A 20,578-nucleotide genomic window follows, 5' to 3' on the forward strand; every position below is an offset into this window, starting at 1 on the left:
AACAATGAAATGAAAATGATATTCTTAATCATGCTAGGTACATAATAGCAATCTTTCAATTCTATCCTAACTTGATCACTAATAACTAAGTGGACTATCCCTACAACTTCAGCAACAATAGCCTTTCCATCGCGAAGCTTCAGGACCACCTCGTCTCTATTTAGCTTTCTGTTTCTTTCCAACACCTGCAATCATTTAAATGTGAGCTCCATAGCCGGTATCCAATACCGAAGAAGCAGAGTTAATTATCATATTAACCTTAACAACAAATAAACCTGTACTGGAGAGGAGCTTGGGGTGCTCCCTTCCAATGACCCTTTTCCCGACAATGCATACAGACATCACTTGCCCTTATTTACTTGGAACCCACCTTCTCTTTACCTTTACCCATTCCCACCAGGGCAACAGGAGCGTTGAAGCGCTTACAGCGGCTTTTTCCTTACCCTTTTTCCTCTTCCAGTATTTGGCCCCCTTGCCTTTCGTTTTAGAGGTTGAAGCCTCACCAACCAACACCGACGGTGCAGAGTTTTTGGTCGTTGCCTCGTATTAGACCAACATGTTAATCAACTCGTGTATGGTCTTCTCAATCCTATTCATGTTGTAATTTACGACAAACGTGTCGTAAGAGGAAAAAAGTGACTGGAGGATCACGTCAATGTACATAGCCTAGCTTGAAGATCCTCGAGCTTTTCCATGAGGGAAAGCATCTTCATTCCATACTCTTGCACAGAGGCATCTTGGTGCCGGAAAATGCTTCTGTTGCGGCATATCTAATATGCCTATCCGGAACCGCATAAACATCTTTCATGCGAAGCATTATGACGCGGCATCATCATGCCTATCGTATTGTTTCTAGATATCATTTGTCATCGACGCCAGTACGATGCTGCGGACCTTCGGATTGTTCTCTTGCCACCTTTCAAACGTCACACGTTCTTTAGATATGGAACCCTCTGATAAGGTCCTAGGAAGAGACTTATCTAGAATGTAAGTCTGGTTCCCAAAATCGAGGACAATCCTTAGATTTCAAAGCCAAAATCATGGTTAATGGATTCTTAGACATCTACATTCAAAGTGTAAAGCAGAAATTAGCAAATTGATTGTAACATTAAAAACAAGTTAAGACTTGGTCTTTAGTCATTGACCGCTGCCAATATTTCTTCAAAAGCCTACCACTCTCAAGTGGGGTCTCCGAAAAACTATTTCCTACTAGGCTTGAGATCCACAAACACAATTCTCCATGTCTCGCTTTTACGATTCACAAGAAAAAAAGTTTTGTGGGAGGTAACCATTACCATTTTTATCCAATGAGATCCCCAAGATATTTTGCCTCGCCTCTTCATGTGACCTAGAGGATTCCAAGCGAATCCGACTACTCAGTGTTAGGCCCAACCCATCAAACAAATGAATATCTCAACTGTCGCCCCCCACGACTAGTGAGACAGGGAAATAGGAACATATTCCATTTGTTCACAATAATAATGTAGCTTTCTTCTATCCTAAATGTGCCACGACTTGTGAGACCACAAAAGGGTAGAAGTAGCATCCACACTACAGTATCGTGGATAGAAGGCTTGGAATTATAAAACCATTTGATTTAATTTCATTTTGGGCCTAATATTTACTTGGACCATCTAAGTGAGATTTCAAATTTGTTGTGACCGAGACCTCATCATTATAACATTTTGGCATGACAAACTTGTAATGATTGAGTATGAATGCATTCCAAACACATCATACGTTAAAAAAATAAAATATTTACCACATGCAAAAACAAGCCTAGCACCCCCCCTGTTGGATGATCATAAGCCCAATCCTAAGTGACTCGCTGAGCCCCTAGTGAGTCTATGGTCAATCTAGGGTGTGGCCTAACTATTACATAATAGTAACCCATTATAATTCTAATGGGCATTCCTCTTTGTTCTTCTTCCGTCGTGAGCTCCGTCTAACAGGCCTAGGTCTTCATCTCCTTGAAAGCATACATTTATTTAAAATAAATAAAACCTCACATTCCTAACTACACTCATTACAACTGAAAATGGAAACCCCAATCAGAAGTTGGGGGGAGTACAAAAGGATGGAGAAAGCAAGCATTATTATTCCAAGGTTAAAAACGAAAGAAGGAATTAAAACAAAGATGCATACAGGTGTAGCACCCTCTACCGCTACTAGGGCTATATCTTCCCTAAGCGTCATACTTAAGGTAACCCCTGTATCTATATATATAAATATGCACATAATCATCTAATTGATATGCACACGTAATCCTAACGTCATAACAAGCATAATCAACCCACAACATTGTATATATATATATACATATCAAACACTAGAAGGTGATTCATCACAAGTAATCCCCACGCTTTTACGTTCTCTTTATACAAACAAAATGTGATTTGTATTCTAACCAACAATGAGGAGAAAACTGCGTACTGGCCCGACCTAACAGAATATAGCATTTGGACCTAGTCTTCGACAAGTAGACATCTCAAAATCTATTCCTGAAAAAAAATATCAGCAGAGGAATGAGCTTGCCACTTAATAAGCAAATAATCATCCCTATCTACATATGTATATCAAATATAGCCCCAAACAAGATAAGTAATACATAGAATATAGTCATTAATCCCAATATAATCAGCTTTATTACACCACACAGCTAACTCGCAATCAAACAATCAACTAAAACTCCTTTTTTCCTAATTTGCTTATCAGAAAGTGATATCTTGTTTTTCCCGTCAACTTAATCTCACTGTTATATAAGTTCAAGTGAATCCCCTTGACAGCCGGCTCATCAATCTCATTTCGCATCATATCTCTTTTATTCCATATCATAGCCCTTTTCATATCACATCTTTTTCATATCGCATCAAAACTCTTTTTATTTTATTTCTTTCTCATATCGCAACATAGCTCTTTTCGTTTCATTTCGCCTTACAGACTTTTCAGCAACATCAAGGGGTATTCACATCACAATTATATTGAATTTCCACCACTTCCTCATTTCCACATATCACCATTCTTGTAAGCAACTAGTAACATAAAACCATATATCGATACATTATCATTTTCAGAAACCCACAATACATCATAAAACAAATAAAATATTTCAACGTATTTTTCTCATTTCACGTACACAATATCCTCAATCAAATTAAATTATTCACCACTTATGTATTTCAGATAAACCAGCTTCAACATGAATCACAAATTTATATAACAGTAATACCACAAATAAAGGAAACATATATAGATAATACTAATTATTTACTTATCTCGACCTTGCAATGCTTTTATCTATCCAATCGATAATTATCAGTCCTTTCACCTTATACCCGTATCCTATAATGAGTTATACCACATACGATTAATATATAAAAAATATCGTAATTTCTTTTATATAGAGTATTACATATTATTCGCACTATTTTTAAAGATCCTTTAATATTTCATTTCTTATATCGAGAATATCATAATTTTTAAATAGAATATTAAATATTATTCGCACAATTTTTAATAATGTTTTAATATTTCATTTCTATCGAAATATAAATGTTCGTTCTAGTTCTTCTTAATAACTAGAAACTCTAGACTTCATAAAAATACTTATAGTTTATCATTTAATTCGTAGGGATTCATTTAACCAAACCCTTTATATGTTTATAACTATCGTTTTAAATAACATTCCTAAATTAGATTATTATTAAAAACTTCATTTTTTCTCTTTAATAACATAATATTTTTTTTAAAAATAATTTCTAAAATATTTTTATGAATTTTCCGTCAATCCCTCGTTACTATATAATTTAATTAAACCACAACACGTAGAATTGCGTATTTGGTTAATAATTCCGATGGAATTATATAAATTAACTATAGTAATATAACAAATCTAATAATTTAATTAACCAACGATATCATTTTTGTTAACTTTCAATCTGAAGACTTAGAAGAAGGCCAATGTTGCAGACTAATGGAGGAAGGTTGCAGTATGCTGAAGAATTGAAGATGATGAACTGTGGCCCTTTTGTATTTTTTAGTCTCGTGTTTACTTATAAAAGCGCATTTCATCAAATGCACTTTTACTTATCCGTTGGCTACTTTCTTCTTTCTTTCTTCTTCTTTATTTTCTTGTTCTTGGCAGTTTAATCTGTTATCCTTTACTTTTATATACAGACTCTGTACAACTGCTTATCAATTCAATTCTGTATCTTTTCTGGTTTATCAAAGATATCTCACCATGAATTTCCATTCTTCCTTCGTCCAAGCTTATTGCTTCCCTACGCTCTAACTTTAACATGGTACCAGAGAGGTAAAGATCCCACATATTTGTCTCTTCACCAAAACTTCACGACATCATGACTGACAAGAAGACTGAAACAGTCAAGATGGAAGATTCAAAGACACAGTAGCTAATAGATATGTTGAAGCTTCAGAGTGCAGAAAATTCAACTTTAGGATTGGTATCCGCCCCCTCAGACGGCAGCAATTATCTTTCTTGGGCAAGATCTATGATATTTGTACTGGGGGATAGACAAAAGATTGGTTTCATTGATGGTACTTGTCCAAAACCTGCTCAGGATAAGGCTGAGATTGAGCAATGGCAAAAGACAGATTGTATGGTGATTACATGGATTCTGAATTCCATATCAAAAAATATTGTCGAGGCATTTTTATACACTACATCTGCAAGAGATCCATGGCTCGAACTTGAGTCTAGATTTGGAGAAAGTAATGGTCCCCTACTCTATCAAATTCAGAGAGAAATAGGGTCCATTTCACAAAACAACAATTCAGTAACTGTCTACTACACCAACTTAAAGAGGCTGGGGGATGAACTTGCAGCTCTAGATCCAATACCTTCTTGCAGTTGTGGAGCTGGAAAGAAAATAGCAGAAAAGATTATTTCAACACAGTTGATACAGTTCTTGGTAGGTCTCAGTGATGCCTATGATCATGTGCGCAATCAGATACTCTCGATGGATCCTTTACCCTCTATTGGTAAGGCCTATTCCATGATTGCTAGAATTGAAAATCAAAGACAGCTTAATTCTGGAGTCCATGGTTTCGATAGAGAAGAAATTATGACAGTACAAACTCAAGACTCAAGAAAACAGGGATTCATGAAAAGAAAATCTTTTGCTGATAAGAGACAAATGTACTGTGAATACTGCAAAAAAAATGGTCATATCAAGGATAATTGTTTCGAATTAAAGGGATTCGCAGATTGGTATAAGGATCTAATCGAACAGAGAAAGAAAAATGGCAAGCAACCCATAAACAGAGCCTTGAATATGCAAGAAGGAAAGGGAGAAAGGAGTTGTCATACTGTTCTTGATGAAAATAGCATATCTGAGATCTTCAGAAAAGAGCTCAAGAAAGCACTTCAGAATCAAGAACTACGCCAAGACCTTTCAAACCTGGTGGATTATGAAGATTTTGCAGGTAATTCATTCTCCCTCAATAATTTCAATGACATTGATAATTGCTCTTGGATTATAGATAGTGGTGCTTCAACACATATGTGCATAAATCGAAGTCTTTTTAAATCTTTACAACCATTGAAAAATAAGAGTTTTATCAAATTACCTAATGGTTCCTCCTGTGAAGTTGAACATGCTGGTAACATTGACATATCTCAGCATATTATACTTGAAGATGTTTGGTATGTTCCTGTTTTTAACTACAACCTCTTATCTGTTAGTAAACTGTGTGCTTCAGGCTATTTAAGTGTTATATTCCTTAAAGAGCAATGTCTTGTGCAGGACCTTGTGACTAGGAAGGTCATTGCAATAGGTAGACAAAGAGGAAAGCTATACCTTCTTGACCAAAGACACAAGACTGAGGAAAAGACTGAACACATAGGCATTCTCCAGAGTTATGCAGTATCTCAGAATAAAGAAAAGGCTGAAAGACAGGTTGTAGATAATGGGAAACTCTGGCACAATAGACTAGGACATGCTAGTCAAGATGTTATGTTACATTTGCCTTGTTGTAAATAGAATATACAATGCATTAAAGATTGTCAAACCTTTCCTTTGGCCAAACAGCATTAGCTCCCCTTTCATCTTAGTGAATCTCAATCTCAAAAGGTATTTGATCTCATTCATGTAGATGTTTGAGGGCCATATAGGCAATACTCCATTAGCAACTGCAACTATATGCTTACTATAGTTGATGACTATAGTAGGGCTACATGGATATATATGATGCATCACAAGTCACAAGCGCCACAGAAAGTTGAATATTTCTGTAAAACGGTTGATACTCAGTTTCATTCAAAGGATAAAAGGATAAGGACTAACAATGAGACTGAATTCACTAATCAAGAATGCCAAAACATTTTTGAAAATAGAGGTATAATACACCAAAGAACATGCACCTACAGTCCACAACAGAATGGCATTATGGAAATGAAACACCAACATCTGTTACAGGTTGCTAGATCTCTTCTATTTTTTGCTAAATTACCAGAAAAATTTTGGGTTGAATCACTATTAACAGCAGCATATCTAATAAATAGGATGCCTGCTCAAATGCTGAAATGGAAGACACCCTATGAATTACTGCATAAGAAAATACCAAATTATAAACACCTTAGGATTTTTGGGTGTCTTTGTTTTGCTACTAATATCAACCCTTTTAAAAGAAAATTTGAGCCAAGAGCTGTTAAATGTGTTCTCCTAGGATATGCTCAAGGAAGAAAGGGATGTAAAGTTATGAATCTTAATACTAATGAAGTATTTGTTACAAGAGATATCATCTTTCATGAACAGAATTTTCCTTTTCATAAGGAAGAACAGGACAGTGTACCTTGCCCCCTACCTGCAGTGATTTTTAATGATCAAGAAACTGATGTTAAAAGGGATGGTGAGCCACATATTGTTACTGATTCCCCTATACAACTTAGAAGATCCACCAGACCTTCAAACAAACCAATGTGGATGAATGATTTTGTTTGTAATAAAGTTACAGGAATGACATTGCCTACTGACATTAAAATTAACTCCAATTACAGCTGTTTTGTTGAAAATCTAAATTTGATACAAGAACCTAAAACATACAGTGAGGCACAAAAACAGGAAGAGTGGAGAGTTGCTATGAGGCAAGAGATCAATGCATTAGAAAAGAACAATAAATGGGAAATTGCTTCACTACCTGAAGGAAAATTACCCATAGGATGCAGATGGGTATACAAAATTAAACTGAAACCTGATGGATCCATTGAGAGACACAAAGCCAGGTTAGTAGCAAAGGGTTTTAATCAAATTGAAGGAATTGACTAAACTGATTGTTTTGCCCCTGTAGCCAAAACAGTTACAGTAAGACTTCTTTTAGCTATAGCAGCTGCAAAAGGTTGGTTATTACACCACCTAGATGTCAATAATGCATTCCTTCATGGAAACTTGAATGAAGACATTTACATGCAACCCCCTGAAGGGTATCATGTGCCTGAAGGAAAAGTATGTAGACTTAAGAAGTCTCTTTATGGTTTAAAGCAAGCTTCAAGAGAGTGGAATGAAGAATTCACTGAAAAGATCAAGGCTTTAGGATTCATTCAATCCAAATATGATTATTGTCTCTTTACAAAGGGCATTGGTATTGATTTTGTAGCTTTACTAGTGTATGTTGATGATATCTTGGTTACTGCTGCCACTATGAACTCTATACAAGAAGTTAAGCTATATTTAAATGAGTTGTTCACCATAAAGGACTTAGGTGAAGCTAAGTATTTCTTGGGGTTGGAGTTAGCTAGATCTGAACAAGGCATAGTAGTGACACAAAATAAGTATGTTTTAGACATTATCAAAGACATAGGCCTTGAAACAGGAAAAACTGTATCTACTCCTTTTCCTGCTAACTTCAAGTTTGTGACAAAATCTGAAGGAGCATTACAGGATCCTTCAAGGTATAGAAGGCTTGTGGGAAGACTTCTATACCTTGGTTTCACAAGACCTGAGATCAGCTATGCAACACAACAGCTTAGTCAACACATCCAGCACCCTTGCAAACAACACTGGAATGCAGCTATGTGCCTGATCAGATATCTCAGAGGCACTCATTCTTCAGGTTTGTTTTTCCCTGTTAATAATGACTTCAAACTGAGAGCTTACTCTGATGCAGATTGGGCATCATGTCAACTTACAAGAAGATCTACAACTGGATATTGCATAATGTTGGGAGCTAGTCCTGTATCCTGGAAGACTAAAAAGCAAAACACAGTATCCAGGTCATCTGCAGAAGCAGAGTACAGAAGTATGGCATCTACCGTATGTGAAATTACCTGGATTAATAATGTGCTTAAGGATTTGGGAATCAATGTTCAGACTCCAGTGGCCTTTTACTGTGATAACAAAACAGCTATTCACATCATAGAAAATCCCGTGTTTCATGAGAGAACAAAACACGTTGAGATTGATTGTCATGTGGTAAGAGACAAGTACAAGGAAGGCCTTATTTTACCTACATATGTTAGCTCAAAGCAGCAACTTGCAGACTTGTTCACCAAATCGCTTCCCAGTAATTCATTCCTATTTCTGGTCTCCAAATTGGGCTTGATCACATTTGATGCAAGTCCAATTTGCAGGGAGGCTGTTAACTTTCATTCTGAAGACTTAGAAGAAGGCCAATGTTGTAGAGTAATGGAGGAAGGTTGCAATATGCTGAAGAATTGAAGATGATGAACTGTGGCCCTTTTGTATTTTTTAGTCTCGTATTTACTTATAAAAGCGCATTTCATCAAATGCGCTTTTACTTATCCGTTGGCTACTTTCTTCTTTCTTTCTTCTTCTTTATTTTCTTGTTCTGGGCAGTTTAATCTGTTATCCTTTACTTTTATATACAGACTCTGTACAACTGCTTATCAATTCAATTCTGTATCTTTTCTGGTTTATCAAAGATATCTCACCATGAATTTCCATTCTTCCTTCGTCCAAGCTTACTGCTTCCTTGCGCTCTAACTTTAACATATATCCGATGTGATATTCAATTCGATACTAATTTAAATAGTCAAATTCGTAAAATATTACGATTAAATAGTACATTACTTAATATAATTAATATTTAATAAACGAACTAATTAAATAATATAATTATGTAAATTAATATAAATTGAAATTGCAATTTTCGTACGTCAGTTTCCTTCCGTCGAGAGAGGAATTGCAATTTATAATTTGGTGTGTGTTTTGTGTGTGTTGTGTATGTGTGTATTATTTGTGCAAGAAAAAGGAAAGAGAGTGAGGCGGTTTGGGTTGGTGGCCCCACCTCCCACTCTCAACTCTCTCTCTCCACCTTTTATATATATATTATTTACTAACATATATAATATTATTATTTTTATTTATTTAATTAGACTTTTCTCAAAATATCTAATACGTCCTTCCTAAATTTCTCAATTAATATAAGTTGCCCCAAATATTATAACGAATTCCAATTTAATCCATTCAAATTACATTCCAATTGTGACCTATAATTTATTTATTAATTAATTAAGTTTCATAAGGATTTGGCCAATTAATCCTAAAATTATGTATGATAATCTTTGGAGTGTCACAGCAGGCCTCATCAAACATAAAAATAAACCATACATTCGGTCAATGGGTTTGTGATCATCCCCATTGTTATCCAATAAATAATAATTAACATATTTTTATCAAATATGAATATATTAAATAAATAAATACGGTCCATGTATTTAACAATAGATTTCCAATATTAAATACTAAAAACATAACTAAATGCAGAAAATAACAAACTAATAAAGCAATTAAAAATGGATATCAACCATACATCTAACGTACAATTTTTTTTTTTGTTTAGAAACTATTTCTAAATTAATTTATGACACAATTTAATTTTAGAAAAATATAATTTAACTACAATTAAAATTAGCCAAAATTAATAATTTTAGAGAAATTGCACAACTAAGAAAAATCCAATTTTTCAAAAAAAAACGGCACAACCGTTCGAAACAATAGACGACCGTCTACTGCCGACCGCGCGCGAGCGCGTTGGGCTCCCCTACCTGCATGCCGCACGTTGCCGCCCTGCCAGCATGTATGCCTGCCCGCGTGCCCTGCTGGTCAGTGACCGGCCGACAGGGCAGCAACGGCTGTAGTGCTCCATTATTTATTTTTTTTAATTTATGCAATTAAAAAACTGAAATAAAATCATGCATTTACAGAAAATTCAATTTTCAAAAAATGCATAGATATCCATAATTTAAAAGCAAAATTAATACATATTTTCTGAACATACAATCATACTTCAAAGTCATAAAACATGCTTTCCAAAAATATATTAAACATGTTCTCAACACACAATAACATGTTAATCCTAAAGTCACAACACCAAATCGGGCTCTGATACCACTGAAAGAATTGATATGGTCCGGGAATGCGATGGAAGCATGAAATATCAAATTTAAAATCGATCAAAGGGGTGTTCCCTTTGAAATTCTCGGGCATTCGGTGTTTGTCAAAAGTATAATAATAAACATATAAATATGCTAGACATGTGGCTAGAGGATGAAACAAAAAGTATAGAAATAATGAACTTTACCTTTTTGTTTCTTTAGAAAAATTGCAACGTGCATTGTTTCATTTTTGTTCTCCCATTGTGTTCACTTGAGAATTCAAATACAAACTCCTCTAAGTTGTTCACACCACAAAATAGAAAAGATGTAGTTTTTTTTCTATTGCTAGATACAACAAAGAACAAGAAGAAGAACAACTTCAAACACAATACTATGGTTTAGTGCTTTTGGATTGTTTATATTCTAACTTGAATCTAATTCAATATAGAACGAAAATGAGAATATTGTTTAGAAAAAAATGAGAGCAAATATGTGGCTTAGGTGGTGGTTATATTGGATATGTGTGTAGTTTTGTATATCACATACAATTGAATTCAAAATTTAATAATTACTAAGAGCTTGTTTGGTTGTGTTTTCAATGAGATTTTTTCCACTTTTCACTATTTGGGTAGGTGGGAATTTATTTGGTCAAGCCATTTTTAATGAGAATGCATTCCCATTTTAATTCTCAATTTTAAATTTATATAGGTCACATGGGCTTGTCATAATTGTCTTTCTGTCATATCAAAAATACATATACCTATATTCAACATTCTCACACCTATATACCTATATTTGGAAACAACTAATCCAAACATATTCTCAATTTTCTCACAAAAACCAATAAAGCATTTTTACACATTTTCAATTGTTGGAAACTAAAAATAAAAATAAAAACACAACCAAACGGGCTCTAAGTTTGTCTCCAAGGCAACCTATACAACTGTGATGTCCGTAGAATTTTTCACATAATTGGGAGACTAATTGGTAATTCTTAGAAATTTAAATTTAATTAGTAAATAAATTATAAATTGAATTTGGGATATAATAAAACTTGAATGGATTAAATTGGAGTTCGTTATAATATTTGGGGGCAAATTATATTAATTAAGAAAATTAGGAAGGACGTAATGAATATTTGAGAAAAGTTTAATTAAATATATAAAATAATATAATATATAAACATATATTATCATATATATATATATATATATAAATAAAATGTTGAGAGAGAGAGAGTGGATGAGAGTGGCGGCCCACCTCACTTCTCTCTCCTCTCTTTCATTGCACATACATAACCTTCACACACATTTACATATAAATATACACCAACAACAATAAACATTTGAAAACTGCATTCCTCTCGACGAAAGAACAGGTATAAAAATTTGTATTTTAAATTATAATAATTTATATAAATATATTATTTAATTAGTCCATTTATTAAATATTATTTATATCAAGCGATGTACTATTTAACCAGAGTATTTTATAATTTTGGCTATTTAAATTAGTGTCGAAGTAAATATCACATTTGATATAAAAATGATATAGTTGGCTAATTAAAATATTAAATTTTGTTAGATTTAATTATTAATATAGTTAATTTACACAATTCCATCGGAATGATTAACCAAATATGTAATTCTATGTATTATTATTTACTTAAATTGTATAGCAACGATAAATTGACAGAAAATTCATAGAAATGTCTCGAAAAATTATATTTAAGAAATATTATGTTATTAAGAAGGGAAGATGAATTTTTAATGATGATCTCATTTAAGGATGTTATTGAAAAAGATAGTTATAAATATATAAGGGGTTTGATTAAAGGAATTCTTATGAATTGGTTGATAAATTAAATATATGTTTGAGAAGTTTAAAAAAGGTAGTTATTTAAAAGAAAATGGAACAGGAGTTTGGACTTTAATATAAATAGAATATTAAAAGATTGGTGAAAAATGTACGAACATTATATTATATTTTATTTAGAGTTTATGATATTCTATATAAATATATTGATTATACGTATAATATTCTATTATGGGACGTGACAACAAAGTAGTGGGTTGAGCAGTCCCTCGTGAAATCAAAATATTTTGGGATTTAAGGTAAGTATAGCTAATTGAATTTATATATATTGATATGTTTGGTATTGTATATTATATATATTGGTTTCTTATATTTGATCGTGAACTTGGCTTTATATTTATATACCTGGATTTTATATATTGGTTCTTGTATAAGTAGTTGTAGATTATTTGTTGGATTACTTTAATATCGGTGGAATTTCTACTATGTGTCATATGTGTTTGTAATGAATGGATGTGAGAGTGGTATGATTATGTGATCGTATAATGGATTGTTGCATAAAATCGAATTGAGAAGCTATTACTGAGTAAGTAATTAATATGGAGAAGATAATGATGAACTAGTAATATTTTCGTTGTAACTTGAAATAAAAGATGATGCTTATCTAGTTGGAACATAGTCAATGGTTTATGAAAATATGATTGATGATGATGTGATTGATAATATGATATGAAAAAATATATGAATTAAGCTAGGTACCACGGCGCGTAGGGTACCGGGTTATTCCGGGCAGCGGGGAATATCTTGTGCTGTTAGCTACACATTGGGGTCGTGTGGGGATATCATGTTTGTTGTGATGTCCTGTGCTGATATTACTACACAGCTGGAATAAAAGAGTGTGGAGACATCACATACAACGGGTATCCTGTGTTGTATATGATATGACGATGAGATGATGATGGCCGGTGAAACCATTGATTGATGTACTCCAATTAGAGTAAGTAGGGCCCTTAGCTAATAAACGATAACATCAAATGTTATGTCGTGGATTGATTTACAGTTGTGAGTATGTATAACTGCTTATATCTGATGTTGCTATATGACGAATGACTGTTAGTCGATGTGACTGCATGTACGTGAATCGTTGCCTGTGTGTATATATATAAACTGATTAGGTATACTTATTGAGTAGGCAGCTCATTCCTTGCCACGTACTTTTTAGAGAATAGGTCAAACTGATTAATCACATTGGACTTTGAGCTATGCCATCGTCTTTATTAGGTGGGTCAGTCGTGACATCTGAAATCGGAGTTTTGGCTATTAGGTTGTTAAATATTCTAGTCTCTTATCGGGTTGGTGTTTAAAGTTGTGGTACTATTATTTTTTTAGGTTATGCACATGAGGTCATCTAGTGAGGGTTAATATAAACTTTTGGAGGTATCTATTACCTTTTGTGATATATATTATATTGATAAAATTATAATTTATTTTACGAGTTGAAAGAAAATTACTTATAGAATGAGTTTTAATTAAAGAAAGGATAAAATAGTGATAATTAGATGTAGCGAGTAGGGTGTGCTACAACAACCACATGCATATAGCCTCCAACCATAATGAAATAACTCCTCCATCATGTTAATCATGGTGAGGAGTTTCAACTCCTTCTTAACTTGCTCCAACCTCCCTCATAAGGGCTTAGACTTCAATATGCACCGGGCTTGATTTAATCAAATTAAATCAAGTCCAAACAAAGTCCATTGGACAATAGTTAACTAAATCAATTTTAGCCAAACTAAGTCTAAGCGTTCATTTAATCCACTTAAATAAACCTAAGCCCAAATACTAATTAATTGATCCAATCAATTAATTAAGTCAAATCTAATAACTTAATCCAATTATTAAAGGAATTATGCCCAAAATAAATTAATTGGATTAATTAATTCTTGAGCCACCCATCAAATGGATTATTAAATAAATGGTCCAATAATTTATATATTCTCACTGAATTAATTTAATTAATTAAATTAATTCGTTTCTTTTCGAATTAATTCCACCAATTTCATAGTGATTTGTGTGACTCTTTAGGTTCACCCTCAACTAGACTTGGGCTTGTGTCTAATACAATGATTAATCAAATCTAATTTAATTCATTTATATTTAATTAACTATTAATCATAAATTCCCGTCACCATGGGTGGCTGTATAGCAACGGTCCATGGCACTACAGACTAGGTGAATGTTAACGTGAACATTTAGGCTCCTGAGTACCATACGAGTACGGTCTTTCCATCATCCGTCTTTCGATCTTAGTCTAGGGTATGGAATTGGGCGTCGGTTCCCATCTTGGACTAGTCACTGTGCTCAATAACTTGAGATGCGTTTGCTCTATTGATTGACGTAGGAAATATTCCCTACTCAACCAATCGCTGTGGCCACAAACCCTAAAAGTAGGAACCATCTCAGGGCGCATAGGAGACTCGACTGTCATACACTAACAGGTGACGAATTTTATCTTCGAACCTACCGTCCTTACTACATATTGTGATTGCGAACAAGACTTGTAATGACCACATCCAAGATACGGTCATCTTTCGTCAAATTCAAGATATAACTATCATATGCATACATCTGTCATGATTCCTCAAATTCAAGGACTAATCTCTTGCAATCGGAGCCAGGAAGATCTAATCATACTGACCAAACCTCCAAGGCTTCCATATGACGACTTTCCGCGAGCCAGTTAAGTCTGTTTGACAACCTTATCAACCACCCATTAAAATAGCATAGATGTCCAACGTCTGTTGCCGATGAAACACAACATCCATCTAATGAATGTATTTTAGTGCAAGTCTCAATAGGACTCTTGATGCCCATTCTCAAGGTCCTCGACTTCGAACATTTCAATCCTAACCATCAGAAGTTGATTTCATGGCCACCATCTAATGCGCAACCCAACTATATAAGTTGTACAATTTGGTTTGTGGACTTTGTTGTGATGTTAAGCATATAAACATAATTAGCTAGCACAATAAATACAATTTTCAAATAATGAATACTCACTCTATTCATAAATAATGTTACAATTACACCGAAATTATCACAACAGATTACATAATGGCCATTCCAATTGGCTTTTTGGTTACCTGTTCTGACACAAATATTTTAGTTTAACTACACTGCCCTTAAAATTGTATAGATATATCTTCTCACATACATTAATGTGTAAAGATGTATAAGGATAATTTGGTTATAAAAAAAATTATTTCACCTATAATAAATCAGTAATATGTCAATTAAGAGTAAATATGAAATTTTTATTCAGTTGTTGTTAATATCAATAAATTTGGTGAATTTTAACTAATATAGCAACTTATTTATTAGACAGAATCAAATATCAAGGTACTAAATGAATTTTTTCAAACTACTGGAGGTTTATGTGTAATTATACCAACCCTCAGGAGAGGGGGAGTATGATTATATCTCTAATCTTATTTACCTTTATCGTTTTTAATTTATTTGAAAATTACATATTTAAAGTTAATATTGGAGTTTTCAAATAATTTGAATAACTTAAAAATAATTAAATTAATACTTCACATATTTAATATTTTAGAATTTTTATATTTTATTTACTATATTATCTAATTATATTATTCCTATATCATTAAAAATATAACTTAAATGGATATGGGCAATTAATAAAATGATACTTTTTTTTTTCAATCATGCGAGTTTAATTCTTGTGTACAAATCAACAATTACATTACTTAGTTGAAACATTATTAAATTAAATATTCAATTTTTCTATGAATAACTTTAAAAAATTAAATATGAAATATACTAATCGACATAAAATTTATTATTTTTTTATTGAATATTATTGACAAACAAAAAGTAGAAATATAAGCAAAAGTAATATTTTTTAATACACCAACTTGAACCAATCCATTCCATCTAATACAATCAACAATTGAACCCATTTCTACGACTCTTGGGTGCGACCCGACCCAATCCGACCACCCATTTTGCCAGCTCTATGACTACTTAGATTATATCAAAAAGTAAGGCCAAACACTTAGCTATACCTGCCCGCACGTTTCCACACATTTTAGGACTTAAACAAAGATTTGTGTTAAAATGCGTGGTAGAAGACAACCCTGTTAGAATTGCAACATGTTCGTGAAGGTCACGAAGGATACATTACTACTTATTCCACATACTCATCAAAGCTATATAAATGTCGCATTTCCAAGTCAATTTTTGAACTGCAATTTGCACACACATAGCGAGTCCTAGTTAGCTAATAATAGCCAGGTAGCTAGCAACTAACGAGAGGTCGACGATCATGGATGCAGCTTTGCTTCATTCATGTTGCCTTAGCTTCTTCTTGGTGTTGGCGGTGGTCGTCGCCAGAGCAGCGGCTGGTGGATATGCCCCACCGGCTTTTCGTGCCACTGCGTGGCAAAATGCCTATGCCACATTTTATGGTGATGATACGGCTTCTGCTACTATGGGTATGTTACCTTGTAAACTATATTTTACGTTTATCTTTCTACTCTTTATCTATATTTTACATTTTATCAACACCCTAATAGATTTTCATTGAGAAAATTATATTTGTCCAATCCCCTAAAATTATATTCAATATCTATTCAATCCTATTAGTTATGAGATTTGTTATTTTTCAATTCTCAAGCTAATTTAAGTTGGAAAAATGACAGAAAAATCATATGTAAGTTACGTGTCGTTATCTTTTCAAAATGGAAGGAAACAACCACATACTTTTTGTTGTCAATTTCCTAATAGAAGTTGGTAGGAGAATTGAAAGTAAGAATTTTTTTTCATGTTATAGAACTATTTCTTAGAATTATATAAGCATTGAAACTAAAAGTATACAGAACCTAAATCATGGAACAAAAAGTACAATTTCTCCAGTGTTCTTCCAATATAACATTTAGGGATAATTATATTTTCATTCACTGAGGTTTGGTGTAATTACACGTCGATCCCTATGGTTTGGAAAATTATATCTAGCATTCATGAGGTTTGCTTTCGTCTAACAAATAAGTCCCTCTGTTAGTCAAAATTCACTGAATTTGTTGATGTTAACAAAAAAAACTAATAAAAATTTATATTTACCCTCGATTGATTGATTACAGACTTATTGCAGCTCAAATAATTTTTTTTTGGCTAAACTATCCTTATAACGGTGGAGATATACCCTCTCATATGTATTAACGTGTGAAGATATATGTGGGTAATTTGATCATAAAAAAAAATTTATTTAACCTGCCATAAGTCAGTAATATGACAATTAGAGGTTAATATAGATTTTTCTTTTTTATTTTTCTATTAATATCAGGAAATCTATGAATTTTGACTAATGTAAGGACTTATTTGTTAGACAAAATCAAATCTCAGGGGTGTTAGATGTGATTTTTCAAATCATAGCAAGTTTATGTGTAATTACATTAAATCTAAAGGGAGGGGATGTAACTATCCCTAAATTTATAATATATATTTTTTTTCATATTGATCACTTAATAACCAATAAAATATACATCTAAAATATTTCGGAAAAACACCTGTAAAGTTGGGCTAATTATATCACTTTAAATTGCATATAACAACTATAATGTCATGAACATTTAATTAAAATCATCCTATCTCAAAAATATACATATTGATTAAAAAGGTGGAGCATGCGGATACGGGAACTTGTTTGCCAACGGATACGGGACGGACACGGCGGCTTTGAGCACAGTGCTATTCAACAATGGCTACAGTTGTGGGCAGTGCTTCCAGATCCGGTGCATAAATTCAAAGTGGTGCTACAAAGGGTCTCCCATCGCCACCGTGACGGCCACCAATCTCTGCCCTCCCAACTGGTCGCAGGACACCAACAACGGCGGCTGGTGCAATCCCCCGCGCAGCCACTTCGACATGGCTAAGCCCGCCTTCATGAAGATTGCGCAGTGGAATGGTGGCATTGTACCCGTTATGTTCCGCAGGTAATTCATATCCCCATTTCTGCCTTGTTAAAAGACAAGAAAATAAAATAAATTATTAAATGTGTTTAATTTTTTGCTATCTTAATTAGGAGAAATTACATTGACATTCCTTGATTTAGGTTTAAATATACAGACATCCTCTTTTTTGCAAAATTATATCTAACTTATGAGATTTTGTAGTTGCAATTATAAGTACATTCCTTATACAATGACAAAAGTTTGTACAAAATACACGAACGCCCCCTAAGCAGGTGTATCTATAATTTTATAAAAGATGGGGATGTTTGTTCATTTAAACCTCACCTTAATGAAAGTCAATATAATTTATCCTAATAATTAAGATCTTGATATTTAAAATATTAAATGAAAATTTGATTTTTTTTTTAGCATTTTATGATACAATTAAATTAAAAGATTTGATTTCATTAAAATAATATACATATATATATATATATTAATATGACATCTTTAACAGCATAAAATATAAAGGGTAAATTACATTTTGCCATCTAACTATGCTCATTGTTATATTTTGATATTTAAACTTTGGTGAAAAAATAGTTATAAATGGCAAAGTGCAAAGTTTCATAAAGTTGAGATGGTAAATTGACACAAAAAAAAGTATAGATGCAAAAGTATAAAAATGATCTTAGTTCGAATAGCGAAATGTAATAAAACCAAATATAAATTTAATCAACTAATCAAATTATATTTTATTTTTCATACGAAAATCTGTTCAAAATTGAGAATTCACATTTCCCATCGACTTTAAAGACTAAGAACTAAAACATAACCAAAGATGAGAACTTCTGATCCTCCCTCATTTTGGTATACATAGAGTACCATGCATGCGCCAAGGCGGCATCCGGTTCAGCTTCCAGGGCAACGGGTACTGGCTGTTGGTTTACGCGATGAACGTGGCCGGCGGTGGCGACATCGCCAGCATGTGGGTGAAGGGGAGCAAAACGGGGTGGATAAGCATGAGTCACAACTGGGGGGCTTCGTACCAGGCGTTCGCTACGCTCGGCGGTCAGGCCCTCTCTTTCAAGATAACATCGTACACTTCCCACGAGACTATCATTGCCTACAATGTCGCGCCCGCTAATTGGCAAGTGGGAATGACTTACACTGCCAATGTCAACTTCCATTGATGATCATATGTATTGATCATCATCATCATTATACATATAAGCTTGTAAGAGAAAATCATTTAGTCCTAATTAATGCAATGTGTTTTCTTGCATGTAATGTAAGACACACACTTCGATATATACGTTTTTGTACCTCGATCTTTTTTTTGTTTGGTGAATTTCTTAAAAGAAATGGGATATCTTGCAATTAATTCCAGTTTAATATATAGGGATAATTACACTCTCTTTTATGAGGTTTGGTACACGGAGACCCCTTGTGGTTTGGAAAGTTACATTTAGCATCCTTGAGGTTTGCTTTCCTCCAACAAATAAGTCTCCCCTTTAGCCAAAATTCATTGAATTTGGTGATATTAACATAAAAGTTGAATAAAAATTGATATTTACCCATGGTTGACTTATTACTGATTTATTGTAGGTCAAAAATTTTTTTCCGAATTAAACTACCCTTATAACGTTGAAATATACCTCCTCATATACGTTAACACATGAAGACATATAAGGGTAATTTGATTATAAGAAGAATTATTTAACCTACAGTGAGCCAATCTTAAGTCAATCAAGGGTAAATATATATATATATATATATTTATTATATTAATAAATTTGGTGAATTTTGACTAATAAAGAGACCAATTTGTTATATGAAAGCAAATTTTAGGGTGCTAGATGTAATTTTTCAAATAATAGGAGGTCTATGTATGATTACATCAAACCTCATGGGAGAGGAGCATAATTTTCCCTATTATACATGTTAAAATTATTATTATATATTTTAGTTTTTTGTTTTTATTTAGAAATACTAGTGTGTGCTCCGTGCTATGTACGGATCTAATTTAATTATAACTAAAATTATATTTTATAAAATTTATAAATTATGTGAAGTTAGTTCAGAACTTTTTTTAAAAAAATGAGATCAATAATACAGAAATAATTTTTCTCCAAACTATAATGCATCAATATCAATAAAATTTACAAACATTTATAGTCATCCAAATAAGAATCAAAAGATATAATCCATTAAAATTAAAATTTGGATTAATTTTTAAGTTTGATTGACTTTTCTAATTAATTTTCGGATGTAACATAAATTATTTTAATAAAATAATGAATTTATACTACTACCTATATAGCAAATTTGCATATCAATATTACCTCGTTTTATTATATAATGTTACTTTACAACATAATCTTCAATCATTAAGATAACAGTATGCTCTCATTACTTTTAAGAAATTGTTTCTGAAACG

At 33.0% G+C, this 20,578-nt stretch overlaps 1 protein-coding gene across 1 annotated transcript; it reads left to right on the plus strand.

Annotated features, from left to right (window-relative positions):
- The first annotated feature begins 16,452 nt into the window (after nucleotides 1–16,452).
- On the plus strand, nucleotides 16,453–19,469 carry LOC105157168 (expansin-A18). Its single transcript, XM_011073486.3, has 3 exons — nucleotides 16,453–16,683; nucleotides 17,865–18,180; nucleotides 19,019–19,469. Exons 1-3 carry the CDS (start codon nucleotides 16,515–16,517, stop codon nucleotides 19,329–19,331), a joined length of 798 nt encoding a protein of 265 aa, XP_011071788.2. The 5' UTR covers nucleotides 16,453–16,514; the 3' UTR covers nucleotides 19,332–19,469.
- Nucleotides 19,470–20,578: the final 1,109 nt, after the last annotated feature.

Source organism: Sesamum indicum, linkage group LG1, assembly GCF_026168435.1.
Source record: "Sesamum indicum cultivar Baizhima isolate 11 linkage group LG1, ASM2616843v1, whole genome shotgun sequence".
Lineage (NCBI taxonomy): Eukaryota > Viridiplantae > Streptophyta > Magnoliopsida > Lamiales > Pedaliaceae > Sesamum > Sesamum indicum.

What these genes read in the sequence shown, in the direction of transcription:
- LOC105157168 (XM_011073486.3), top strand. Translation starts at nt 16,515, where the DNA reads ATGGATGCAGCTTTGCTTCATTCATGTTGCCTTAGCTTCTTCTTGGTG. An exon ending in TACGGCTTCTGCTACTATGG is followed by an intron (nt 16,684 to 17,864) that starts GTATGTTACCTT and finishes TTGATTAAAAAG; the next exon opens with GTGGAGCATGCGGATACGGG. An exon ending in GTACCCGTTATGTTCCGCAG is followed by an intron (nt 18,181 to 19,018) that starts GTAATTCATATC and finishes TGGTATACATAG; the next exon opens with AGTACCATGCATGCGCCAAG.